The sequence below is a fragment of the Gymnogyps californianus genome, chromosome 16 (assembly GCF_018139145.2).
Source record: "Gymnogyps californianus isolate 813 chromosome 16, ASM1813914v2, whole genome shotgun sequence".
Taxonomy (NCBI): domain Eukaryota; kingdom Metazoa; phylum Chordata; class Aves; order Accipitriformes; family Cathartidae; genus Gymnogyps; species Gymnogyps californianus.
Window position 1 is genome coordinate 6,094,776 of NC_059486.1, and position 27,145 is coordinate 6,121,920.

General features: G+C 58.5%; 2 protein-coding genes and 1 gene segment (V, D, J or C); all 3 read left to right on the forward strand.

Annotated features, from left to right (window-relative positions):
* Positions 1 to 7,449: 7,449 nt before the first annotated feature.
* Positions 7,450 to 8,073, forward strand: LOC127023087 (pre-B lymphocyte protein 3-like). Its single transcript, XM_050907002.1, has 2 exons — positions 7,450 to 7,498; positions 7,745 to 8,073. Exons 1-2 carry the CDS (start codon positions 7,450 to 7,452, stop codon positions 8,071 to 8,073), a joined length of 378 nt encoding a protein of 125 aa, XP_050762959.1.
* Positions 8,074 to 9,218: 1,145 nt separating this feature from the next.
* LOC127022870 (vacuolar protein sorting-associated protein 29-like) lies at positions 9,219 to 11,704 on the forward strand. Its single transcript, XM_050906685.1, has 4 exons — positions 9,219 to 9,249; positions 9,664 to 9,852; positions 10,342 to 10,577; positions 11,173 to 11,704. The coding sequence occupies exons 1-4, from the start codon at positions 9,247 to 9,249 to the stop codon at positions 11,288 to 11,290; spliced, it is 546 nt and encodes a 181-aa protein (XP_050762642.1). The 5' UTR covers positions 9,219 to 9,246; the 3' UTR covers positions 11,291 to 11,704.
* A 969-nt stretch (positions 11,705 to 12,673) lies between these two features.
* On the forward strand, positions 12,674 to 26,806 carry LOC127022994 (Ig lambda chain V-1 region-like). The segment is given in 2 exon segments: positions 12,674 to 12,719; positions 26,445 to 26,806. Coding segments are annotated over 2 exon segments (408 nt in total).
* The last annotated feature ends 339 nt before the right edge of the window (positions 26,807 to 27,145 follow it).

Sequence of the window (27,145 nt, forward strand, 5' to 3'; positions counted from 1 at the left end):
TCACTTGTGCGCGTTCTTTATTTAATTCTCAAGCTGAAATTAAGCCACCAAAATGTTAACAGTATCAGCCACTTAAAGGACAAGGCATAATTGTGTATCTCCTGCCAACAGGAGGTGCGGCCTAGCGAGGGCTGTGCCTGTGTGACTTGGCAAGAGCAGATCCACAATGGAGCTGAGGCTGGATTGGCTGCTGTCCAGGCACAGGAGGGCTGGAGGGCAGTAATCCGAGATGTGCCCTACAGTATTTTCAGTAACAAATTATTTTTCCATCGATACCCTCTTCCTGAAGAGCTGTTCTCACCCCAGAGCTAAGAAAATATGACCTGTCTGGCTGTGTGACTCGGATACAGTCGGCTGATCTTACTTAAAAGCCTTAGCGGGTTATGCAATGTTCTCAAGGTCACCAGCATCAGGTTAAGTTCAGAGCTGCTTTCCTCTTACAGTCGCTATAGCAGGAGAGTCTCATGAGTGCTGCCTGCAGACTGGCCTCCAGCAGGAGACTGTGTTCCTCATGTTGGTGTGAAAGATAATTTTGAGGCTTTAGCTGGAGTTTTAGTGGCACAGCAGTGAAACCATGACACTTTCAGATGCTTAACTGATGAATTTTCATGGCAGAATTAATCTGTTAACTGCTGACCTCTGGCTGTTGAACACTGGGCAAGTTCTCAGCCCCTTGCCTGGATCTGTGAGGAAATCCAGGTCTAGATGGTAAAAGCTGGCAGCAGATACTGGAGGCTGGTGTTGAAAGTCCTGCCACTTCTAAATGTCAAGACCTAAATTTTTGGTGGTAGATAACATCCTGAGCTGTGCCTGGCCTTATCAGGGGTGCCTTGTGCACAGCCAAGGGAAAAAGTAGATGCCAGAGACTCAAAGCCCAACTGCTCTGTGTGCTGAGCTGCCCCAGTGTGAGCAGGGAGGAACCACTGTAATGAAGTTGTTTTAACTAACTCCCTTTAAGAAATAAATAATAGACTGATGTTCCTGTGTGCTGGTCTTGGTGGAGAAGCTGTTATGGAGAACCATCAGGAGCACCTGCAGCAGGTGTGTGCTGTCTTCTGACCTGTCTTGGCTAAGTGCTAGTAATGCCACTGCTGGAGTTGTGGAGACTGTGGATGCCTCTTGAAGAGCTTTTCCTGGTGACTCAGTGGACAGTCTCTAGAAGGCCACTGCCGGTGTGGTGATGGTGTTGAAGGTAGACTCATCCAGTGATGCAGGTGCGTGTTCCTCTGGCTGCCAGTGCAGGTGGGTTGAAAGGAGGTGCAGTTTCTTGTCACTTGGGAGTGCAGGCCGTGCCATGGGAACATGAGTGACCCCTTGAAGCAGGGGGCTGCTGCTTGTGCCTGGCTGTAGCGCTGCGTTTGCGTGGTTTGGCAGGGTGCAGCTTCGGATGTTGTAGTGTGAACCTCTGAGAGGAGCAGGGGGATCCCAGGAAGAGGAGTTAGGTAGCAGAGGGTTCTTGCCGAGCTGGGGGTGAGCGCAAGGGTGGTTGAGCCTTGGTGGTGGCTGCACTGCATTTGTGACCAGTTATGGGTCTGTTCCTCGTCTAGGGGTGCCCGTGAGCTCCGAGCTCTCCTTGCTCTGAGGTGGGCCTGGGCCTGGCTGGGGCACTGGTGAGGGGCTGAGCCCTCCTCTGCAAGGAGCCCGTCCTCCACTGGTCGCTCATCTGGGTGTTTGCCAAGAGCTTCTGCAGCCGATCTGTGGTGCGATCCCCTCCGGAGCTGGGTGTTTTCCTTCTGCCCTCTCTTTGCTTTGGACCCCTCCAAGCTGGAGGGGCTTGTGCCTGGTGTGGGGTGGGAGGGCAGCAGGTGCCTGCTGTCACACTAACTAGGAGGGGTTCTGCAAACCAGCTTTGGCTTCTGCTTGTCCCTTCTCTTGCTGCCTGAATTCACTTGCTGCCCACAGCCGTAACCAGTCCTGAAGCTCAGTGTTGTGAGGGGGCATAGTGGAACGCAGAGGACAGTCCCACGGATGGTGTACACGGGCTATGGCGGGGAGAGGAGTCATGCCTGCACCCTCAGCTCCTCCTAGGAGGTGAGGTGGGTGCCTGGCTTTTACAGGCTGGGTCAGGGTAGTGTTTCCCCAGGTTCTCTAGCAAGGATTCATAGCAGGTGGCTTCAGAGCTTTCTCCTCCTGCCAGCAGAATGGGAGAAATGGATTAACTCTCTCCTGGCTGAAAACTGAAGTCAAGACTTGTAACTGGGGTAGGTGGCTCTGCCCAGGAAAGGTTCCTCCTCCCACAGAGCAGCCACCTTGGACAAACACAAGGTTCAGCTGTAGCTCTTCATCTGAGCTGGCTTCTGGCTCCTCAGAGCTACTGTGCCATGTCCAAGTGACTGCTGACTAGACCTCCTCTCCAAAGCTGCATCTTTTTTTCTAGAAGGTGACAGGGTTTTTCTGGTGTGTGGGACAGTTACTTGAAATGGTGTGACACCACCCCCCCCCAAAGCAGACCCTTCTTGGCGCAGCGGCTGAACTGTGCTGTCTCACCGAGGAACTTAGGGACGACTGAGGATGTAGCGCTCCCTTTCCCGTAGGTATTTACTGGTGAATTCAGATGCAGGATTTTCCACTTTGCTCAGGTTCATCAGGGCCCCTGTTTCATCCAGAAGGCTGATGGAGTCTGGAGGGAGAGAGATGTGGTGAAGAAAGTCCAATGTGCCCCTGTGCGGCCAGCATGAGCCTGTGGGGTTTAGAGGTATTTTCCTTGGCAAGGTAGGCTTTGAAGAGAATCTGTTGAGGTCTAGAGGGGAGGAGGTTTGCTGCCCCTTTCCCTGTGTTTTGGGATGATCTGGGATTCCCACGCAACCTATTTGTTACCCTCTGCCGCTTCTCTACAGATGAGCACCAGTCCCTCTGGTGATCGCTGCTCAGGAGCACTTGTACCCTCAGGCCTGCACTGACATTTCCTCTTCAGGTGAGCCGTGAGGATCAGGATGCGGCACTGCAGGTTCACCATCTCTTGGCAGTTGGCTGCAGAGAGGGAATGAGACCCGAGATATGAGTGTGGTCACCCCAAATCTGGGGGCCCCATGGACATGGCAGGAGGCACAGCGGGTGGCCGACAAGTGCCCGCTGTCACGGCCAGCAAAGGTAGAATCCCCACGCAGCCATCGGCAGAGCTTTGAGCTGCCGTATTACAGCCACGTCTGCTGGTGTTTGGTGTGGGAATGCTCCAGGTTAGGAGCGGGGATGATTTGGGGAAAATGGTTCTGATTCATGAAGTGTCTCTGTCCTTCAACTTCATTTCATCAAACATGAGTAGGAAAAAGCAGTGAGGCCTGGCCCTTGCCGGTCCCCTTCCACAAACTTGTCCCGGTCACAAGGGGAAAGAGCTGGAGATTGCGGCTGAGTCACCGGGAACGTTTTGGCCGTGAACTCTCACCAAGTTTGTCACGATTGAGAAATCCCCAGGGCTGACACACGTCAGTAGAGCTGGGGATCCAATTCAAATAGCAGAGGGAGCAAAGGCTTAGGACCATGTGTGTCTGGCAGCCTCAGCTGCAAGTGTCTGGCATCAGGCAAAGGCTCTTGGCCAACTGGGCAAGGCCAGGACAGGGTCTGCTCATTCCCTCCCACCAGCCGCAGATACCTACTCTCTGGAGCCGAGGGCCAGAATTTGAGCCAGGGAACCTTTCCCACACAGCCAGGAGCAGAGGAGCTCTGCTGGCAGCTGTCACTTCTGCCCTGTGGCTCTTCTGGTTGTGTCTAGATAAGCAGAGCCCCCTCCAGTGATTCCACAGAGCTGCAAGGCTGGGAACTCATCCTTGCCTCTGGCCTCCCTCCCTGCAATTAACTTAGCTCCGCTGGGATCGTTTTCCTCCATGATTCATTGTGTAGGGGTTAAAGATCTCCCTTTTTTTTTAAACAGATGAGGCAAAGGATGCTGATGTGCCCTGGCAGAGCTCTCCTGCCCTGTTCCCTAACCACTGGGCACTGCTGTGCATGGAGGTGCCATGTCCCTCCCTGCCCCTCATGGGGCCACCACCTGGTGGTGATGAAGATGGTCCAGGTGACCAGCTGGCCCCCAGAGCTGAGGCAAAGCTGGTGCTTTCCCCATGTACCTCTGTATCTCACCATAATGAACATGGTGCTTAGCATGCCTCTTCTCAGAGCTGCTCTCCTCTGGCAAGGACCCAGGCCTGCGGTATGGGGGCTGCTCATGCCAGGTGCTGTCCTGCAGGCAGTGGGCATGATAGAATGTCTGATGGTGATGGTGTTAGCTGCTGGAGAGCCCAGGGGAGGGCCTGCGTTTCCAGCTGATGCTGTTGTGGTTTCAGTAGCCAGATTTCCCAGCAATGGGGAATGGCCCCTGCAGATTCCTGAGCCTCTTGCAGCTGGGGAGTGGGAGGGTAGAGCAGGGGCTGGACTAAACAATAGCCTGTTGGGAAGGCTGCTTGCTCTGTGTGGTCCCAGCTGCTCTGAATTTCAGACTTTTTGCAGTCTTGTGGGGTTTCCTGCCCCCTCTGTTTGTCCTGAAGCTTGTCTGGGCTGTGATGGTGCCAGATCTGCCCACCCTGCTTCTAGCTGAGCCCAGCACTGCTGCAAGGGCAGCCGTGGTCTCCTCTGCGAGATGGTCGGACGCCATTGGAAAAACCTTCCTCAGGACCCTGCCTGCTCCGGTCCTACTCTGGAGCACGAGGTAGTGGGGTTTTGCAGCCCGGGAGGAGCGGTGGGCAGTTGTCAGGACAGCGGCTGTACCTGCGCTGCAGAGCAGGAGGAAGCCACAGGGCTTAGCAGTAAACGCAGGGTGGTGCAGCAGTAAGTCCTGGTCCACGTTTTGCCCTGGCCTGACAGGGGTAGCTGTGCTTGGTCAGTGACGTGTCAATCTGGGATAAAACCTTCGTTTGGGTGAGTTCCTTCTGTTCACTGGGCACCTCTTGTACGTCATGCAGGAGGGAATAAAGCTGGCAGAACAGGGTGAGCACGGGGCTGGGCTCGTACCTGCTCTTGCACTTTGCACAGCCAGGTACTTTCCTGCACCCCTGGGCTGTCAGAGCGGTGTGCATGGCTTATGCACTAGCTGCATCTTCCATTTGGTGCCCAAATGTTGCTGTACAAGTGATCCTGCAGCAGTGCTTAGGGAGGGGGCCCTGTAGCATCATCCCCTTTTCCTGTGGAGATGCTGAGACATATGGATGAAATCATGTCCCCGGGCTGGTCAGCAGATGTGGAGGACCTGAATGGTGGGAACCAGTAACAGCGCTGATGCACTGCATATCCAGTGCTCGCTGCTCTGTGGACAAATTCCCTTTCTCCAAAATGCCCCTCCTTGCAAGAGGAGGTGATTTCCTTCTGCCTTGGTGGGTCTTTGTTTCACAGTCTCTGTCTAATCCATGGACTTGATCTGCTCGGGGCTTGGTGACAGGGTGTATGTGTGACACTCCTCACCTAGGACATACGTGCAGGGTGACTCACGTTCACCTTGCCATCACCTTGCAGAGGTTAGGGAGTGCTGGTGGGCGACAGCTGGAGCTGTGTCTGCAGCGTGCTCGTACCTGCATGGGATCTGGGGCCTGGCTGCATGAAACGCAAGCTGCTGATATGCTGCAGTGGCAGGGCTTCCAAGGCCAGAAGACATGAAGGCAAAGCCCCAGCCTTGAATGGGCTTTGGAGCTGGTCTCATGCAGCTGTTGCTGCCCGCTGTAGGCTGGCTCTAATAAGTCTGATACAGCAGGTTTGCCCAGATGGGCACAGGTGGGACACAGCCAGGCTTTACCGCACGTGCAGGGACTGCTGTGTGGCACCTATATGCTCCGCATCCCCCTGGCAGGTGTATGGCAGCCCTTGCTGCCCTCCTGTACTGCAGCAGCCCCTGCAGCCCAGCTGCGCGAGGTGCTGTGCGGTCCCATCAGGCCTAACTGGCACCTTGCTACTTCATGGCACTGCAGGTGCGGACCCTGCTCTGTGTTATTGGTGCTATAGCTGCTCTGATTGCCTCAGTCACCACCTTTCACTCTCATTTTCCCCTCACTGCTCCCAAGGGAGGCTGTGTCACAGTAAATTGGGCAAGGTTGTTAATTTTGTTAGACCAACTGATAGAGAATGCGGAAAAAATAGACGAGCCGTTGGGTGCACCAGCCCTTGTTCAGAGCACTGCGGTGTGGCAAAGCAAGCGTCCAGCTTGCTGCGTTGCATCCTTGGATGATGGCGGTGCTTCCTCTTCAGGATCTGCCTGTGCCAGAGACACAGTGCTGGGGTGTTCTAACGAGGCAGGGCTCTGTCTTGGAGCTCCGTTTTCCCTCAAACCCAGAACACACATGGGCCAGTTGTGTCAGGAACCACTTGCAAACGTCTTTGACTTGGGGACACCTTGGGAGCAGGGCTGAGTGCTGCAGAGGGGAGGGAAAGGGCCATCCGTGGATGGTGATGTGGTGGCATTGGGGGGGGCTGAGCCTGCCTGTGGAGGGCAGGAGGTACCCACTGGTTATGGGACACTGCAAAGTGCCTGCCGACCCCCCTGCTGCAAAGGACTACCATGGGCTGGTGGCTGGAGGGTGCAGAGATGTGCTGGGGGGAAGCCAGCCCTTGACTGTGGCTGGCTGTGTAACGTGGTGTCTCTGGGCCCTGCGATGGGTGTTACAGACAGGAGGGGCTCTACGCCCGGTGAGTCTGGCAGCCTTTTGCTGTAACGGTCTGCTGTCTTTCCGCATGAGGCACCAGCTGTGCTGCAGCCATGTCTTGCTGCACCAGCTCCCTTGGGAAATGCCTTCTGGCAGGTGATTTCAGTAGCCAGCCCCGCATCTTTGCCCGTGGCTGCTGTTTCTGAGGCGGCCCTGGCAAAGAGGCAGCCCTCTCAGCACCGTTGGCAGCTCTCAGCCCATGCTGCAGGGCAGTCATTCTTGTCACAGTGATGGAGCAGCATGGAGAAGGGAGCAGCAACTTTCCTTATATTGCTTCTGCGATAAGACAGCTGCCAGGGGGCTCTGGCATGTCCTGTCTTTCATTCTCCCTGGTGGCAGCAGGGCCAGCTGGCCCCCAGCCTGCTGCTACCACAGGGCATCCTTGGCATGGTGTGGCTCAGGCTCCTGGCCTCCTGCGCACCTGGTGGCAGAGGGCCCGAGGCAAAAGGTCGGAGCGTAAGACCACAGGGAAACCTCTCTGCTCCCCCCATCAGAGAGGAGAGATGGTCAGTGATGCCTCCCCACCGTACCCCAGTGCCCAGGGCAGAGGGTGGTGGGGTGGGCTCTGCGTGCATCGGTGCAGCTGGAGGAAACGGCCTAGCCTGGGGCGAAGGTGGGCGGTGGGTCGCAATGCTCAGCTCTCGCCCCACTGCTTCGAGCCCCGTCCCTGAAGCCCAGCTGCAGCAAAGCGAGCAACGCGGGGAGCTGGAGTCCCTGAGCCCCCTGTGTCATTTACATACACCTCACTGGCGCCAGTGGCACAGCAATCTGGGTTCGTGTAGCACTGCAGACCCTCTCCAAAACAGCCTCCCTGCCTCTGCTTCCTGCCATGGCCCTGGGCTTCATGGTCCTGCTCCTGGTGGGGACGGTGGGGACAGGTAAGGGTGGTGTGGCTGGGCTAGCTGCTGCCTGGGGAGGGCACTGCGGGGTGGCAGGCAGGACTGGGCTGCACAAGGGAGATGTCAGTCTGAGTAGGGCATTTTGCTCCAGGGCTGTGTGGTGTGATGAGCAGGATGGAGGTTGGGTAATGGGGTTGTCTCAAGGGAGCAGGGGGACACTTTGGGTCTGGGGGCGATGGGGGACATGGCTCAGCGCATCAGTAACTGCATCCTTGGTGCGCGCAGCTTCCAGGACTCAGCCTGTGCTGACCCAGCCGCTGTCTGTGTCGGTGCTGCCCGGGCAGACCGCTCGGCTGTCCTGCACCCTGAGCCCCCAGTACAATATCAGCGAGTTTGGCATCTCCTGGTACCAGCAGCGCCCGGGGCACTCCCTGAGGTATCTGCTTTATTACAACTCTGAGCAAGACAAGCACAAGCCCGCCAAGATTCCCGACCGCTTCTCTGCTTTCAAAGACCTCACCAGCAATGCCTGCATCCTCATCATTGCATCCGCCTGCCATGAAGACAACGGCAACTATTACTGCTCCCTGTCGCGTGCCTTCAACTGGTTTTAGAAGTGGGGAACAAAAGCTTTCTGCATTTTCCCTTGCAACCCTGACACAAAGCCCTCGACAGGGAGAACGGCAGCCCTAGGAGGAATGGAAAAAGACCGTCTTGCACGCTTGAGCAAGCCCAGCAGCACTGCGTTCTGCCGTGAGGTGCAGCAACCTCCTCTTCGACCCCAAACTTCCCCCATGGAGCATCAGACAGCCTGACACAGTGCGAGACCTGCCAGGGCTCAGCCCAGGGACACACAGGAGCCGGGATCTCCTGCTGCGGTGGGAGGGTGGAGAGCTCTGCTGTGGCCTGGCTTTCCTGGGCTTTTCCAGCACTTGGCACAATGCAGGCTCGATCCCGGCTTGGGCTTCCGCGCAGTTTGGCTCACCTGGTAATAAAGGTTAATCCTTAGCCACATGGCTTGTGTCATGGATGTGGAGTCCAGAGGAGCCCCTTGGGTGTCTCGCTGCGGGGATGTCGCCATGCCCTGGGGTACCCCAGTCAGGAGGGTGAGCCAAAGGCGCTATGGCCTGGAGTTTGGTGGGATCTCTTGGGCCTGGGTGGAGCTGTGTCACCCGTCCCTGGCAGAGCCCATCTTCCCCAGAGAGCCGGAGACCCCCACCCACACTGCCCTGCCCACGGGGAGGTCTGTCCCTGCGCCGTAAGGACCTGTCCCCTTCCAGAGCACCCTCAACGCCTCCTCACGGCACCCACCGTACCCCCCCCCCCGCTCCCGTCTCCCTTCACTCCTCGTCTCCCAATGCCGCCATCTCCCCTCACCCCACGCCCCCTCACAGCCCCAGCGCCCCCCATAGCCCCTGAGGGGAAAAGGACACGTTTAACCACACGGGCACTTGTGGGTACTTTATATGAACACTGTCACACAAAAAGATCATGCATTTTCCCACGAAAATCCCACAGATTTCATTACAAACACTGGAGCGGGGGAAACACGCCCGACCGTTCTCCACCCCAGCACTGCCGGCAGCCGCGCCGCCGCACTGCGCATGCTCAGCACTGCGGCACGCACGGGGGCGGGCGTTAGGACCCTTCCGCAGGCGCCGCTGTCACGTGGGGAGCTGCTGGCGCTGCCATTGGCTTGGGGGAGGAGAAAAAGAGGCGCGTCACTTCCTGGTTACCTCAGTGCGCGTCAGGGTAACGGGGTGACCGGAGCTGGGCGGAGGAGCAGGATGGTGAGCGGCGGCCAAGGGGGCCCGGGGCCCGCTTCCCTACACCGCCGCCGGGCCGGGGGAGCGGCCCCGAGCCCGCAGGCTCGGCCTGGGGAGGCTGCTTGGCCCGGCTCGTCCCGTTGCGGCGGCGCCCGCCGCCTTGGTCTCCCCCGGGCAGCGCGTTCCCTCACCTCCGGCTACACGCGGGAGTGAGAGCGCCTGGCTCTCCCCGGGTGGGAGCAGGCTGGGCTGCCTGTGCGGGGCAGCTCGGGCATGCTGAGGCGTTGTTTCCTCAAAGCTGAATCTGAAAGAAATCCCTGCTGGGCCTGTAATGGTTTGCCAGACTTTGCAAACGCCCTGGGGCGGCAAAAAGGCTTTGTGCTGTTCTGCTGAGTAACCTGGGTTAAAACTCTCTCTTCCCTCCTGCTGTGTGCAAAGTTGGTGTTAGTGTTAGGGGACCTGCACATCCCACACAGGTGCAGTGGTCTACCGGTGAAGTTCAAGAAGCTGCTGGTTCCAGGAAAGATTCAGCACGTCTTGTGTACAGGAAACCTCTGCACCAAGGAGAGCTATGATTACCTCAGGACTCTGGCTGGGGACATCCACGTTGTTAGGGGGGACTCTGAGGTAATGTTCTTGCTGCTGTTAATTCCTCAGCTCGCCTTCCTGCATGCTGTGGTTGTCCCGATGAAACCCGGGGAGTCCTTCAGCATTAACACTTCCTGAACTGTAATTCACCAGGATAGGAAGTAGGAATGAGTGAGACTGAAGAAACAAGATTACTTTCTAGACCCTGCTTGTTGCGCTTGCAACAGGGAGGACTGGGTGTGGGGGGCCAATACATGCACTTGATTCATATGAACTCTGGCACAAGTCTGCTTGTGAATTTACTGTTGGGTACCCTTGAGGCTCCTGATCTCTGTGCAAATTCCCCACTCTTTGCCCTGCAGTTGCTCTTGCTGGGGTGTGGTACAAGCATCCAGTGGGTCCGCACGTTGAAAGACCTCGTGCACTCGAATAGTGAAAAGAGCATTCGTGTCCTGGAACATAGGAACCTGCATTGCATAGGTGAGGGGTCTTTGGCTGATTTATAGGCTGTGCCTTTCTCTTTCTCAGAGCCTGAATTATCCTGAAGAGAAGGTTGTAACTGTCGGGCAGTTCAGAATCGGGCTGATTCACGGCCATCAAGTTATTCCCTGGGGTGATGTGGCCAGCCTGGCACTGCTGCAGAGGCAGCTGGATGTGGACATTCTCATCTCAGGACACACGCACAGATTTGAAGCATTTGAACATGAAAACAAATTCTACATCAACCCGGGATCAGCTACAGGAGCCTACAGTGCTTTGGAAATGTGAGTGAGGGGGGCCCTGAGCTGCCCAGCGCAGCAGAGCCCATAGGCATTACCTGAAACGTGTGCGTTCACCTGCGAGTGTCTGGTCACTGTGCTGCAGAGCGCTGGCAAGGTGCCGTGAGGAGCAAGGAGGCCAGTTCTCTCCCTTCCTGGGGAACGCAGTGCGGCTCCCCTCTTACCAGGGGTTTACTTAGCCCATGTGTTGGGCATGACAGCCCGGCACTGGTTTGCCTGGGGCTGCTTCCTGGGCCCGGAAAGGAGTGAGTTGCAGCAGCTTCTTGAAGTTGTTTTGCTTTCTGGTGTCTTCCCAGAAACTGCATGCTAATATTTGGTAGGAAATGGGACTTCTGGAGGCACTGTCAGCTTAAATGTCTGAGCCCAACATGACTTAGGCTGTCTAGTTGCCTCGAGGGCTCTTCTAAGCTAAATGCAGCTCTGCCTGAGATGCTGTTGCCAGTGCCCGCAAAATGCAGTGTTTCCCAGATCCCCCCAGCCCGTGGCAACCAGGCGTATTACAATACATAAGCATAAGGTATGTTAATAGCAAGAAGTGTAAGCTAATCAGGAAGATCGACTAAGCATGTTTTCTTTCCAGGAACATCATCCCTTCATTTGTACTGATGGATATCCAGGCTTCCACAGTTGTGACTTATGTATACCAACTAATTGAGGATGATGTGAAAGTAGAAAGAATTGAGTTCAAGAAGTACTGAATCATGTTCAAACCTGCTTGTTGACTTCTCACCGCCTTTCATTCCTTCTCTGTCCAGTTAAGCGGAGGCAGGCCACGGGGGGTGCTGCTGCTGCGGCGTGTTGGACTGTAAAGCGGCCACAACGCTTTCTTGCTTTTGAGCTTGTAAAAAAACGTTAGTCTTGGTTCCCAACCAGAACCTGGAGCAGATGAAACTGCTGATTAAGAGAGAGAGGCCTGTGGAAAATATCCTGTGTCTAAGGAGGAGCTGCCGTGTTCCTGGCCTAAGGGAGTCACAGAGGGTGGTGGTAGCTTGGCATTGAACCTCTTCTGTAAAATGACCATAGAATAATAAATCCCTGTCTTCATGTGTCTGGGTCCTACTCATTATGCTTCTAAAAGCTGAAGGGGGGCTGCAATTTGGTGTGAGGGGGCTCTGAGGGCTGAAAGGAAGCTGCTGTTTGCTTCCTGAGATGCAGCCCTGAAACATTTTGGGATCTGTCAGAGAAGCCCAAGGACTCCAACTGCTTTGGCAGACCCATCCCACCTCCTGCTTAGGGGCAGCATGGAAAGGCAGAGGCAGGTCTGGGAAGGGTGCTGTGGAGAGCTCTGCGTCGGTGTGTGGAGCTGGGCAGGCTGGGTGTTTGCCATCATGCGCCAGAGGTAGCAGAGGCCGGGGCACTCCTCCTCGTCCCTGCGGTGGCGCTGAGAAGCGGGAGCGCCTGTGCTGCCGGAGCAATCCTGGCCCCTGGCCCGGGAGGTCTCGCAGCAGCAGGCTGCAGTGGGGGTGCGCTGCGGGCAGGGGGTGCTGGCGCGGCGCTGCGGGCTGGTGCTGGGCCGGCCGCGGGTGCGGAGCCCGCGGAGAAGCGCCCGGGGCGGGAGGCGAAGGGGAGCGCGGCTGGAGGAGCTGTGCTGCCGCAGAGGGATGCTGGGTGGGTGGGTGGGTGATGCCCGGGTCGCAGGCCAGGCCAAGGCGGCTGCAGAAGATGCTTCAGCAAGGCAGGACAGAAAAGTGTTCCTGCCGGCCCTTGGCACGTGTCTTGGCTAAGGTTGTATTTACCAAAACCAGAGTGGAGGAGCATTTGCCCGGACACCTCGATCCAGCTGGTCAGTCTTGTGGCTCCTGCGAGAAACCCGGCTGTGGTGCCCTGGTGTGAAGCAGGACCTGGTTTTCCCAGCTGAGTGGCCCAGGGAGCAGGCGGCACAGAGTGGTCTTGGCACCTTTGGTGGGCCAGAGACGTGCCTGCAGTGGGCAGGGGAGCACTGAGACAGGAGCTGCCAGTGAACGTTGGGGGCCACATTTGCATGGAGGGGCCATGCCCAGGTGAGCGGGGGTTTAAGAGGGAGTCGGGGTCCACGGCACAGCCCCGTCGGTGTAGGGACGCGGAGCTGCTGGGATCGCGCCATGGCCTGGGCCCCTCTCCTCCTCGCGGTGCTTGCCCACAGCTCAGGTGCCCTGGCCAGACTCGCTGTGCCCAGCCGGAGCCTTTGGGCCCAGGGATCCCATCCCCGTCGCGCTGCTTGGGGAGGGCTGTGGTCGTGGGGCACTGGCTGACCCCGTCTTCTCCCCTCTCTCCTCTCCCTCTCCAGGTTCCCTGGTCCAGGCAGCGCTGACTCAGCCGGCCTCGGTGTCAGCGAAGCTGGGACAAACCGTCCAGATCACCTGCTCCGGGATTAGCAGCAGCTATGGTTATGCCGGCTGGTACCAGCAGAAGGTTCCTGGCAGTGCCCCTGTCACTGTGATGTACGATACTGACAACAGACCCTCAGACATCCCTTCGCGATTCTCCGGAACCTAGTCTGGCTCCACGGGCACGTTAACCATCACTGGAGTCCAAGCCGAGGACGAGGCTGTCTATTACTGTGGTAGCTACGACAGCAGCAGTGCTGGTTAGCGTGATGGTGGCACCGAGTCTGGCATTCCCCCTCCTCTTGCTGCTGCCAGTTCTCCTTGCAGGACCGTTGTGCTCTGGCCTTGGGCTCTGTGTGCGGGGCTCTGGGTCCCTCCGTGGCATCATGGCCTTTGGGCACAGGGGCCCCATCCTGCTGCCCAGGGAGGGCAGTGCTCATGGGGCACTGGCTGACCCCCGTCTTCTCCCCTCTCTCCTCTCCCTCTCCAGGTTCCCTGGTCCAGGCAGCGGTGACTCAGCCGGCCTCGGTGTCAGCGAAGCTGGGACAAACCGTCCAGATCACCTGCTCTGGGAGCAGCTACAGCTATGGCTGGTTCCAGCAGAAGGTTCCTGGCGGTGCCCTTGTCACTGTCATCTACTGGAATGATGAGAGACCCTCAGACATCCCTTCACGATTCTCTGGCTCCACGTCCAGCTCCACAGCCACGTTAACCATCACTGGGGTCCAAGCCGAGGACGAGGCTGTCTATTTCTGTGCTGGCTCCGACGGCAGCAGCGGTACTGATCCCACAGTGACACGGAGCAATAGGGAAGTGATACAAAAACCTCCCACCATCGCAGGAGCCAGTTAGGAGTCTCTGCTGTCCCTGTTTGATGGTCGGGCATGTCACCACCATGGCCCTGCTCTTGCTGCCCTGTGCTGCAGGTGGCTGTGCCTGGTGTCCCAGATTGGCTATCCCTTAGAGCCCCAGGTCTGTGCCATCCTGTCATTTGGGGAGGAGAGGGGATAGGATAGGTTACAATACAATAGAACATTTCAGTTGGAAGGGACCTACAGGAATAATCTAGTTCAACTGCCTGAATAATGTAGTTCAACTCCAGGTTCCCTGGTCCAGGCAGCGCTGACTCATCTGCCCTCGGTGTCAGAAAACCCAGGACAAACCGTCCAGATCACCTGCTCTGGGCTTGACAGCAGCAATGCTGTTGGCTGGTTCCAGCAGAAGGTACCTGGCAGTGCCCCTGTCACTGTGATCTACAAAAGCAACCAGAGACCCTCGGACATCCCTTCGCGGTTCTCCGGATCCTCGTCCGGCTCCACTGGCACATTAACCATCACTGGAGTCCAAGCCGAGGATGAGGCTGTCTATTTCTGTGGTGGCTGGGAAAGCAGCAGTGCTGGTCAGGGTCACGGTGATGCTGAGGTTAGTTTTTTTTCCTCCTGTTCATTCCTACGCCTCCCCTGCGCGGGGAAGAGCTGCAGAGGGTTGGCAGTTGGCACCCTTTTGCACTTGCGCCTGTTCTGGCTCTACCTTTGCAGGGTTTTGTCTGCGTCTCTGTCCTGATGCCACCTCCCCTCTGGTGCTGGCAGTGCGGTGCCGGTGTGTGCTGCTGAGCACCTCCTTCCTTGCCCCAGGGACCCGCAAGAGATGGTTTCCATGGGGCAGTAGTGCCGTGCTGCTGGGCAGGGGGAGCTTCTGTCCCTCTTGTGTCTGAGAGCCTTTCCATGGAGATGAGCAGAGGTGGGGTTTGGGGGAATCCCTGGGCTGGGTAAGGACCCGTTGGCTCTGGGAAGGTCTGTCCATTGCAGGGCTATGCTGTAAGCTGCCAGGCACTAGGTCCCCCCTTTCCCTTCCCCCCGAGCACTCTGGGCCTGTGCTGCATCTGGGGATGTTCCTGACTCATCCCAAGGGGTGTGGAGGAGCCCAAGAGCCAGAGCCCATGTGCCCTGGGTGCTTTGTGCTGCCGTGGGGACAGGAGGTGCGTGGGGAGAGGGTGTTACTTGGGGCACATTTGATCCTGGAAAGGCCCCAGTGGAGCTCGTGCCCCCTACCCAGGCAGCCCCCCGTCTCTGGTCTCCATGGTGGTGCCTCTCACCAGCCCATGCTGTGCTGGAGATGCCCCCATTCCCTTTGTCACACCTTGTCTCCCCACGCAGCTTCTCACTGACTGGGGACCCGCTGCCCTGCCGTCCCTGGCTGCTGGCCTGGACGTGGCCCCATTTGGGGCATGGGCAGGGGTGTCTCCGGACTGCTGCAAACGCTGGGTGCCCACAGCAGGCCATGCCCCTGGGCTGCCTGGTCTCAGTGACAGGGATGAGGTGTGCCCCGAGGGGCAGCGGGCAGGGAGAGGGTCCAGGCTCTGGCTACAGCCACCCCTCAGGGAGTGCCTGGGCTTGGGGCTGCACCCAGGGTGTCCCATCTGCGTGCTTGTGGGCAGAGGAGTCCCGTAACTGTCTCGCTGCCCAAGGAGGACCGTGCTCCTGGGGCACTTGCTGACCCCTGTATTCTCCCCTCTCTCCCTCTCTGGGCTCTAGGCAGGGCCTACTCAGCCGCCCTCGATGTACGTGTCCCCAGGAGTAAACACCTGGATCTCCTGCTCCATGATAAACAACTATTATAGCTGGTTCCAGCAGAAGGTACCTGGCAGTGCCCCTGTCACTGTGATATATTTAAACAACAAGAGACCCTCGGGCACCCCTGCGCGATTCTCCGGTTCTGCATCCGGCACCACTGGCACGTTAACCATCACCGGGGTCCAAGCCGAGGACGAGGCTGTCTATTACTGTGGTAGCTACGACAGCAGCAGTGCTGGTTAGCGTGATGGCGGCACCGAGTCTGGCATTCCCCCTCCTCTTGCTGCTGCCAGTTCTCCTTGCAGGACCGTTGTGCTCTGGCCTTGGGCTCTGTGTGCGGGGCTCTGGGTCCCTCCGTGGCATCATGGCCTTTGGGCACAGGGGCCCCATCCTGCTGCCCAGGGAGGGCAGTGCTCATGGGGCACTGGCTGACCCCCGTCTTCTCCCCTCTCTCCTCTCCCTCTCCAGGTTCCCTGGTCCAGGCAGCGGTGACTCAGCCGCCCTCGGTGTCAGCGAAGCTGGGACAAACCGTCCAGATCACCTGCTCTGGGAGCAGCTACAGCTATGGCTGGTTCCAGCAGAAGGTTCCTGGCGGTGCCCTTGTCACTGTCATCTACTGGAATGATGAGAGACCCTCAGACATCCCTTCACGATTCTCTGGCTCCACGTCCAGCTCCACAGCCACGTTAACCATCACTGGGGTCCAAGCCGAGGACGAGGCTGTCTATTTCTGTGCTGGCTCCGACGGCAGCAGCGGTACTGATCCCACAGTGACACGGAGCAATAGGGAAGTGATACAAAAACCTCCCACCATCGCAGGAGCCAGTTAGGAGTCTCTGCTGTCCCTGTTTGATGGTCGGGCATGTCACCACCATGGCCCTGCTCTTGCTGCCCTGTGCTGCAGGTGGCTGTGCCTGGTGTCCCAGATTGGCTATCCCTTAGAGCCCCAGGTCTGTGCCATCCTGTCATTTGGGGAGGAGAGGGGATAGGATAGGTTACAATACAATAGAACATTTCAGTTGGAAGGGACCTACAGGAATAATCTAGTTCAACTGCCTGAATAATGTAGTTCAACTCCAGGTTCCCTGGTCCAGGCAGCGCTGACTCATCTGCCCTCGGTGTCAGAAAACCCAGGACAAACCGTCCAGATCACCTGCTCTGGGCTTGACAGCAGCAATGCTGTTGGCTGGTTCCAGCAGAAGGTACCTGGCAGTGCCCCTGTCACTGTGATCTACAAAAGCAACCAGAGACCCTCGGACATCCCTTCGCGGTTCTCCGGATCCTCGTCCGGCTCCACTGGCACATTAACCATCACTGGAGTCCAAGCCGAGGATGAGGCTGTCTATTTCTGTGGTGGCTGGGAAAGCAGCAGTGCTGGTCAGGGTCACGGTGATGCTGAGGTTAGTTTTTTTCCTCCTGTTCATTCCTACGCCTCCCCTGCGCGGGGAAGAGCTGCAGAGGGTTGGCAGTTGGCACCCTTTTGCACTTGCGCCTGTTCTGGCTCTACCTTTGCAGGGTTTTGTCTGCGTCTCTGTCCTGATGCCACCTCCCCTCTGGTGCTGGCAGTGCGGTGCCGGTGTGTGCTGCTGAGCACCTCCTTCCTTGCCCCAGGGACCCGCAAGAGATGGTTTCCATGGGGCAGTAGTGCCGTGCTGCTGGGCAGGGGGAGCTTCTGTCCCTCTTGTGTCTGAGAGCCTTTCCATGGAGATGAGCAGAGGTGGGGTTTGGGGGAATCCCTGGGCTGGGTAAGGACCCGTTGGCTCTGGGAAGGTCTGTCCATTGCAGGGCTATGCTGTAAGCTGCCAGGCACTAGGTCCCCCCTTTCCCTTCCCCCGAGCACTCTGGGCCTGTGCTGCATCTGGGGATGTTCCTGACTCATCCCAAGGGGTGTGGAGGAGCCCAAGAGCCAGAGCCCATGTGCCCTGGGTGCTTTGTGCTGCCGTGGGGACAGGAGGTGCGTGGGGAGAGGGTGTTACTTGGGGCACATTTGATCCTGGAAAGGCCCCAGTGGAGCTCGTGCCCCTACCCAGGCAGCCCCCCGTCTCTGGTCTCCATGGTGGTGCCTCTCACCAGCCCATGCTGTGCTGGAGATGCCCCCATTCCCTTTGTCACACCTTGTCTCCCCACGCAGCTTCTCACTGACTGGGGACCCGCTGCCCTGCCGTCCCTGGCTGCTGGCCTGGACGTGGCCCCATTTGGGGCATGGGCAGGGGTGTCTCCGGACTGCTGCAAACGCTGGGTGCCCACAGCAGGCCATGCCCCTGGGCTGCCTGGTCTCAGTGACAGGGATGAGGTGTGCCCCGAGGGGCAGCGGGCAGGGAGAGGGTCCAGGCTCTGGCTACAGCCACCCCTCAGGGAGTGCCTGGGCTTGGGGCTGCACCCAGGGTGTCCCATCTGCGTGCTTGTGGGCAGAGGAGTCCCGTAACTGTCTCGCTGCCCAAGGAGGACCGTGCTCCTGGGGCACTTGCTGACCCCTGTATTCTCCCCTCTCTCCCTCTCTGGGCTCTAGGCAGGGCCTACTCAGCCGCCCTCGATGTACGTGTCCCCAGGAGTAAACACCTGGATCTCCTGCTCCATGATAAACAACTATTATAGCTGGTTCCAGCAGAAGGTACCTGGCAGTGCCCCTGTCACTGTGATATATTTAAACAACAAGAGACCCTCGGGCACCCCTGCGCGATTCTCCGGTTCTGCATCCGGCACCACTGGCACGTTAACCATCACCGGGGTCCAAGCCGAGGACGAGGCTGTCTATTACTGTGGTAGCTACGACAGCAGCAGTGCTGGTTAGCGTGATGGCGGCACCGAGTCTGGCATTCCCCTCCTCTTGCTGCTGCCAGTTCTCCTTGCAGGACCGTTGTGCTCTGGCCTTGGGCTCTGTGTGCGGGGCTCTGGGTCCCTCCGTGGCATCATGGCCTTTGGGCACAGGGGCCCCATCCCGCTGCCCAGGGAGGGCAGTGCTCGTGGGGCACTGGCTGACCCCCGTCTTCTCCCCTCTCTCTTCTCCCTCTCCAGGTTCCCTGGTCCAGGCAGCGGTGACTCAGCCGGCCTCGGTGTCAGCGAAGCTGGGACAAAACCGTCCAGATCACCTGCTCTGGGAGCAGCTACAGCTATGGCTGGTTCCAGCAGAAGGTTCCTGGCGGTGCCCTTGTCACTGTCATCTACTGGAATGATGAGAGACCCTCAGACATCCCTTCACGATTCTCTGGCTCCACGTCCAGCTCCACAGCCACGTTAACCATCACTGGGGTCCAAGCCGAGGACGAGGCTGTCTATTTCTGTGCTGGCTCCGACGGCAGCAGCGGTACTGATCCCACAGTGACACGGAGCAATAGGGAAGTGATACAAAAACCTCCCACCATCGCAGGAGCCAGTTAGGAGTCTCTGCTGTCCCTGTTTGATGGTCGGGCATGTCACCACCATGGCCCTGCTCTTGCTGCCCTGTGCTGCAGGTGGCTGTGCCTGGTGTCCCAGATTGGCTATCCCTTAGAGCCCCAGGTCTGTGCCATCCTGTCATTTGGGGAGGAGAGGGGATAGGATAGGTTACAATACAATAGAACATTTCAGTTGGAAGGGACCTACAGGAATAATCTAGTTCAACTGCCTGAATAATGTAGTTCAACTCCAGGTTCCCTGGTCCAGGCAGCGCTGACTCATCTGCCCTCGGTGTCAGAAAACCCAGGACAAACCGTCCAGATCACCTGCTCTGGGCTTGACAGCAGCAATGCTGTTGGCTGGTTCCAGCAGAAGGTACCTGGCAGTGCCCCTGTCACTGTGATCTACAAAAGCAACCAGAGACCCTCGGACATCCCTTCGCGGTTCTCCGGATCCTCGTCCGGCTCCACTGGCACATTAACCATCACTGGAGTCCAAGCCGAGGATGAGGCTGTCTATTTCTGTGGTGGCTGGGAAAGCAGCAGTGCTGGTCAGGGTCACGGTGATGCTGAGGTTAGTTTTTTTCCTCCTGTTCATTCCTACGCCTCCCCTGCGCGGGGAAGAGCTGCAGAGGGTTGGCAGTTGGCACCCTTTTGCACTTGCGCCTGTTCTGGCTCTACCTTTGCAGGGTTTTGTCTGCGTCTCTGTCCTGATGCCACCTCCCCTCTGGTGCTGGCAGTGCGGTGCCGGTGTGTGCTGCTGAGCACCTCCTTCCTTGCCCCAGGGACCCGCAAGAGATGGTTTCCATGGGGCAGTAGTGCCGTGCTGCTGGGCAGGGGGAGCTTCTGTCCCTCTTGTGTCTGAGAGCCTTTCCATGGAGATGAGCAGAGGTGGGGTTTGGGGGAATCCCTGGGCTGGGTAAGGACCCGTTGGCTCTGGGAAGGTCTGTCCATTGCAGGGCTATGCTGTAAGCTGCCAGGCACTAGGTCCCCCCTTTCCCTTCCCCCGAGCACTCTGGGCCTGTGCTGCATCTGGGGATGTTCCTGACTCATCCCAAGGGTGTGGAGGAGCCCAAGAGCCAGAGCCCATGTGCCCTGGGTGCTTTGTGCTGCCGTGGGGACAGGAGGTGCGTGGGGAGAGGGTGTTACTTGGGGCACATTTGATCCTGGAAAGGCCCCAGTGGAGCTCGTGCCCCCTACCCAGGCAGCCCCCCGTCTCTGGTCTCCATGGTGGTGCCTCTCACCAGCCCATGCTGTGCTGGAGATGCCCCCATTCCCTTTGTCACACCTTGTCTCCCCACGCAGCTTCTCACTGACTGGGGACCCGCTGCCCTGCCGTCCCTGGCTGCTGGCCTGGACGTGGCCCCATTTGGGGCATGGGCAGGGGTGTCTCCGGACTGCTGCAAACGCTGGGTGCCCACAGCAGGCCATGCCCCTGGGCTGCCTGGTCTCAGTGACAGGGATGAGGTGTGCCCCGAGGGGCAGCGGGCAGGGAGAGGGTCCAGGCTCTGGCTACAGCCACCCCTCAGGGAGTGCCTGGGCTTGGGCTGCACCCAGGGTGTCCCATCTGCGTGCTTGTGGGCAGAGGAGTCCCGTAACTGTCTCGCTGCCCAAGGAGGACCGTGCTCCTGGGGCACTTGCTGACCCCTGTATTCTCCCCTCTCTCCCTCTCTGGGCTCTAGGCAGGGCCTACTCAGCCGCCCTCGATGTACGTGTCCCCAGGAGTAAACACCTGGATCTCCTGCTCCATGATAAACAACTATTATAGCTGGTTCCAGCAGAAGGTACCTGGCAGTGCCCCTGTCACTGTGATATATTTAAACAACAAGAGACCCTCGGGCACCCCTGCGCGATTCTCCGGTTCTGCATCCGGCACCACTGGCACGTTAACCATCACCGGGTCCAAGCCGAGGACGAGGCTGTCTATTACTGTGGTAGCTACGACAGCAGCAGTGCTGGTTAGCGTGATGGCGGCACCGAGTCTGGCATTCCCCCTCCTCTTGCTGCTGCCAGTTCTCCTTGCAGGACCGTTGTGCTCTGGCCTTGGGCTCTGTGTGCGGGGCTCTGGGTCCCTCCGTGGCATCATGGCCTTTGGGCACAGGGGCCCCATCCCGCTGCCCAGGGAGGGCAGTGCTCGTGGGGCACTGGCTGACCCCCGTCTTCTCCCCTCTCTCTTCTCCCTCTCCAGGTTCCCTGGTCCAGGCAGCGCTGACTCAGCCGGCCTCGGTGTCAGCGAAGCTGGGACAAACCGTCCAGATCACCTGCTCCGGGTTTTACAGCAGCGGCAATGTTGGCTGGTTCCAGCAGAAGGTTCCTGGCGGTGCCCTTGTCACTGTCATCTACTGGAATGACAAGAGACCCTCAGACATTTCTTCGCGATTCTCCGGTTCTGCATCCGGCTCCACGGCCACGTTAACCATCACCGGGGTCCAAGCCGAGGACGAGGCTGTCTATTACTGTGGTAGCTACGACAGCGGCAGTGCTGGTTAGCGTGATGGAGGCACCGAGTCTGGCATTCCCCCTCCTCTTGCTGCTGCCAGTTCTCCTTGCAGGACCGTCGTGCTCTGGCCTTGGGCTCTGTGTGCGGGGCTCTGGGTCCCTCCGTGGCATCATGGCCTTTGGGCACAGGGGCCCCATCCTGCTGCCCAGGGAGGGCAGTGCTCGTGGGGCACTGGCTGACCCCCGTCTTCTCCCCTCTCTCCTCTCCCTCTCCAGGTTCCCTGGTCCAGGCAGCGGTGACTCAGCCGCCCTCGGTGTCAGCGAAGCTGGGACAAACCATCCAGATCACCTGCTCCGGGGTTAGCAGCAGCGGCGGTGTTGGCTGGTACCAGCAGAAGGTTCCTGGCGGTGCCCTTGTCACTGTGATCTATGACAACAGCAAGAGACCCTCGGATATCCCTTCGCAATTCTCTGGCTCCACATCTGGCTCCACGGGCACGTTAACCATCACTGGAGTCCAAGCCGAGGACGAGGCTGTCTATTACTGTGGTACCTGGGTCACCAAAAGCAGCTATGGTGTCTGGTGACAATGAATAATAGGAAGTGAGGCCAGACTCCAAAATTAGAGGAAGGGTTTCAGCCTTTTTCCCTCCTGGCTGCTGTGGGGCTGAGGCAGGAGTCTGTCCCCTGCACGACCATGGTTGTGAATGTCCTCCCTTTCGTGTACCAGAGAACTGCAGGTTTTCTTTGTCTCCCCCATGCCTGGGGAGCATTGTCCTTGTCCCTACAAAATTCACAGTGTGGCCTTGTCACCCGCCCCACTGCCTCTTGCTACAGATGACCATGTCCTCCTGCTGCTGCCAGAGCTGCCTCTGTGCTGGGATGCGTTGGGCTGGCCTCTGCTTCCCAAATTTGCCTGTGACCGTGGTTGCATCCATTGTCCTCTGACTGTGGCATTCCCCATCCTGCTGCCCGGGGAGGGCTGTGCTCGTGGGGCACTGGCTGACCCCCATCTTCTCCCCTCTCTCCTCTCCCTCTCCAGGTTCCCTGGTCCAGGCAGTGCCAACTCAGCCACCCTTGGTGTCAACGAAGCTGGGACAAACCATCCAGATCACCTGCTCCAGGGGTGGCAGCAGCAGCAGCAGTAGTGTTGGCTGGTACCAGCTGTGCCCTGTCACTGTCATCTACCAGAACAGCAAGAGACCCTCGGGCATCCCTTCACGATTCTCTGGCTCCAAGTCCGGCTCCACCAGCACGTTAACCATCACTGGGGTCCAAGCTAAGGACGAGGCTGTCTATTACTGTGGTAGCGAAGACAGCAGCAGTGCAGATCTGATGGTGACACCGAGCCACAGGTAAGCAAGACCTTGAGTGTCAAAGAAGAGGTTGGTTTTATCTCCTCCTTCTTCTCAGCCAGGCAGGGCCATCTCTCCGGCTTTGGGGTTTCCCCTTGTCCCTCCCAGTGCCCTTCCCAGTGTGCCCTGTGTCTCAGGGCTCTGACTGTGTCCCCAGTGATGGGGCTCTGGTGCTGGAGAAGCCCTGGCTGGGCTCGTCCCCGCTGCCCAATACCCACATGAGGGGCAGAGGAGCCTGGGACAGTGTTAGGAGCTGGATCCTGCGGAGCTGCCGGAGAAAAGCATTGCTGCATTTCTGCTCCCGCAGGCTGAGTCTTGCCCAGGGCCCTGCGGCATTGCAGCCACCCTGGGTGCATGGGGCTGTGTGCGTGGGCGTTTGCCAGCCAGCAGGAGCTTCGGGCGCTGCATCTGGGCAGGGAGAGCTTCTGCCTCAGCCCCTTGCTCTCACATGGCTCTGGCTCAGCTGCCCCCAGTGTCCGTGTCCCTGGGGCAAACCACCTAGATCTGCTCCGGGAGTAGCAGCGGTGCTTATGGCTGGTATCAGCAGAAGACACCTGGCAGTGCCCCTGTCACTGTGATCTATCGCAACACCAACAGACCCTCGGACATCCCTTCACGATTCTCTGGATCCAAGTCTGGCTCCACAGCCACGTTAACCATCACTGGGGTCCAAGCTGAGGACGAGGCTGTCTATTACTGTGCTAGCTACGACGGCAGCAGCAATGCTGTTGTGGTGACACGGAGCAATGGGGAAGTGATACAGAAACCTCCTGCCATTGCAGGGACCAGTTAGGAGTCTCTGCTGTCCCACCATTCCCCACCACGGGAGGGCTGTGGTCCTGGGGCACTGGCTGACCCCCGCCTTCTCCCCTCTCTCTTCTCCCTCTCCAGGTTCCCTGGTCCAGGCAGCGGTGACTCAGCCGCCCTCGGTGTCAGCGAAGCTGGGACAAACCGTCCAGATCACCTGCTCTGGGATTAGCAGCAGCAGCAGCAACTATGTTGGCTGGTTCCAGCAGAAGGTACCTGGCGGTGCCCTTGTCACTGTGATCTATAGCAGCAACAAGAGACCCTCGGACATCCCTTCGCGATTCTCCGGGTCCAAGTCCGGCTCCACTGGCACGTTAACCATCACTGGGGTCCAAGCCGAGGACGAGGCTGTCTATTTCTGTGGTGGCGTAGACAGCAGCAGCAGCTATGGTGTCTGGTGACAATGAGTAATAGGAAGTGAGACACAGACTCCAAAATCAGGGGAAGGTTTTCTGCCCTTCTCCCTCCTGGCCAAGCAGAGTTGTGGCTCGGGGGCTGAGGCAGGTTCCTGTCCCCTCTGCATGACCATGGCTGTGAATGTCTTCCCTTTCGTGTCCCAGAGCACTGGAGGTGACTTTGTGGGTGGGAACCATTGTCCTGGTCCCTACAAAGTTCACAGTGTGGCATTGTCTGCCACCCCACTGCCTCTTGCTACCGATGACCGTGTCCTCCCGCTGCTGCCAGAGCTGCCTCTGTGCTGGGATGCGTTGGGCTGGCCTCTGCTCCCCAAATTTGCCTATGACCATGTCCGGGTCTGTTCTCTGACTGTGGCATTCCCTGTCCCGCTGCCCGGGGAGGGCAGTGCTCATGGGGCACTGGCTGACCCCCGTCTTCTCCCCTCTCTCTTCTCCCTCTCCAGGTTCCCTGGTCCAGGCAGCGCTGACTCAGCCGGCCTCGGTGTCAGCGAAGCTGGGACAAACCGTCCAGATCACCTGCTCCGGGGGTAGCGGCAGCATCTATGCCGGCTGGTTTCAGCAGAAGGCACCTGGCACTGCCCCTGTCACTGTGATCTACAACAACAACCAGAGACCCTCGGACATCCCTTCGCGATTCTCCGGATCCTCGTCCGGCTCCACAGCCACGTTAACCATCACTGGGGTCCAAGCCAAGGACGAGGCTGTCTATTACTGTGCTGGCTACGACAGCAGCAGTGCTGATTGGGGTGATGAAGGCGCTGAGTAATGGGGAGGTGAGACACCGACCCAGGCATCGAAGAAGGTTTTCAGCCCTTTTCCCTCATGGCCAAGCAGAGTTGTGGCTGTGGAGCTGAGGCAGGTTCCTGTCCGCTGTCCAAGGTCATGACTGTGAATGTGCCCGCTTCCATGTCTCAAGGCACAGGAGGTGACTCTGGGGCTGGGAGTTCCTTTTCCCTATCCCTATAATGGGAATGGCATTGCCTTATCCCCAGCCCTGCTGCCTTTTGCTCCTGGCAGCCCCATCCTCCTGCTGCTGCTGGAGCTGCCTCTGCTGGGTTGCTCTGGGCCAGCCATGACCAGATCCCTTTCCCTCAGAGGGTGGTGTTCCACCTCCCTGCTGCTGCCAGCTCTCCTTGCAGGGCCATGGGTTTCTAGTCTTCAACTCTGTCCGTGGGACTGTGGGTCCTTCTGTGGCGTCAGGGCCTTTGGGCACAGGGGCTACGTCCCGCTGCCCAGGGAGGGCTGTGCTTCTGGGGCACTGGCTGACCCCTGTCTTCTCCCCCTCTCTCCTCTTCCTCTCCAGGTTCCCTCATCCATGCAGTGGTGACTCAGGCGCCCTCAGTGTTGGCGAACCTGAGGCAAACCGTTTGGACTACGTGCTCTGGGAATACAAACGAGTATGGCTGGTTCCAGCAGAAGACACCTCGCAGTGCCCCTGTCACTGTCATCTACTACAACAGCAAGAAACCTTCGGACATCCCTGCATGATTCTCCGGGTCCAAGTCCGGCTCCACGGGCACGTTAACCATCACTGGGGTCCAAGCCGAGGACGAGGCTGTCTATTTCTGTGGTGGCTGGGACAGCAGCAGTAATCCTGTTGTAGTGACACAGAGAGATGTGGAAGTGAGCTACAGAGGAGTTAAAAATGGGGCTTTTCTGCCCTTCTCCCTCATGGCTGAGCAAGGTTGTGGGGCTGGGGCAGCTTCGCGTCCCCTCTGCATGGCCATAGCTGTGAATGTCCTCCTGATTGTACCATGCCATGCAGGAGGTGACCCTGGGACTGTGCCTGTCCTGACAAACGGCACGGCATTGCCTTGTCACCTGCCGCGCCGCCTCATGCTGCTGGTGGCCACGTCTCTTGCTTCTGCCAGGTCTCCTCAAAGGGCCCCAGGGCTCAGGCCTTGGGCTCTGTGTGGGGCTGTGGTCCCACTGTGCCATTATGACCTTTGGGCACAGGGGCCCCGTCCTGCTGCCCAGGGAGGGCAGTGCTCGTGGGGCACTGGCTGACCCCCATCTTCTCCCCTCTCTCCTCTCCCTCTCCAGGTTCCCTGGTGCAGGCAGCGGTGACTCAGCCGGCCTCGGTGTCAGCGAAGCTGGGACAAACCGTCCAGATCACCTGCTCCGGGGTTTACAGCAGCAGCGGCAGCTATGCTTATGCCGGCTGGTACCAGCAGAAGGTTCCTGGCAGTGCCCCTGTCACTGTGATCTACGGTAGCAACAGCAGACCCTCGGGCATCCCTTCGCGATTCTCCGGTTCTGCATCCGGCACCACGGCCACGTTAACCATCACTGGAGTCCAAGCCGAGGACGAGGCTGTCTATTACTGTGGTAGCTACGACAGCAGCAGTGCTGGTTAGCGTGATGGTGGCACCGAGTCTGGCATTCCCCCTCCTCTTGCTGCTGCCAGTTCTCCTTGCAGGACCGTCGTGCTCTGGCCTTGGGCTCTGTGTGCGGGGCTCTGGGTTCCTCCGTGGCATCATGGCCTTTGGGCACAGGGGCCCCATCCTGCTGCCCAGGGAGGGCAGTGCTCGTGGGGCACTGGCTGACCCCCGTCTTCTCCCCTCTCTCCTCTCCCTCTCCAGGTTCCCTGGTCCAGGCAGCGGTGACTCAGCCGGCCTCGGTGTCAGCGAAGCTGGGACAAACCGTCCAGATCACCTGCTCTGGGAGCAGCTACAGCTATGGCTGGTACCAGCAGAAGGTTCCTGGCGGTGCCCTTGTCACTGTCATCTATGAGAACAGCAAGAGACCCTCGGATATCCCTTCGCGATTCTCCGGCTCCACGTCCAGCTCCACGGCCACGTTAACCATCACTGGCGTCCAAGCTGAGGACGAGGCTGTCTATTTCTGTGCTGTCTCCGACGGCAGCAGCGGTACTGATCCCACAGTGACACGGAGCAATAGGGAAGTGATACAAAAACCTCCCACCATCGCAGGAGCCAGTTAGGAGTCTCTGCTGTCCCCGTTTGATGGTGGGCATGGTCCCTGCCATGGCCCTGCTCTTGCTGCCCTGTGCTGCAGGTGGCTGTGCCTGGTGTCCCAGCTTGTCTATCCCTTAGAGCCCCAGGTCTGTGCCATCCTGTCATTTGGGGAGGAGAGGGGATAGGATAGGTTACAATACAATAGAACATTTCAGTTGGAAGGGACCTACAATGATCACCTAGTTCAACTGCCTGACCACTTCAGGGCTGACCAAAAGTGAAAGGCTGTTACTAAGGGCATTGTCCAAATGCCTCTGTAACACCAACAGGCTTGGGGCATCGACCAGCTCTCTAGGAAGCCTGTC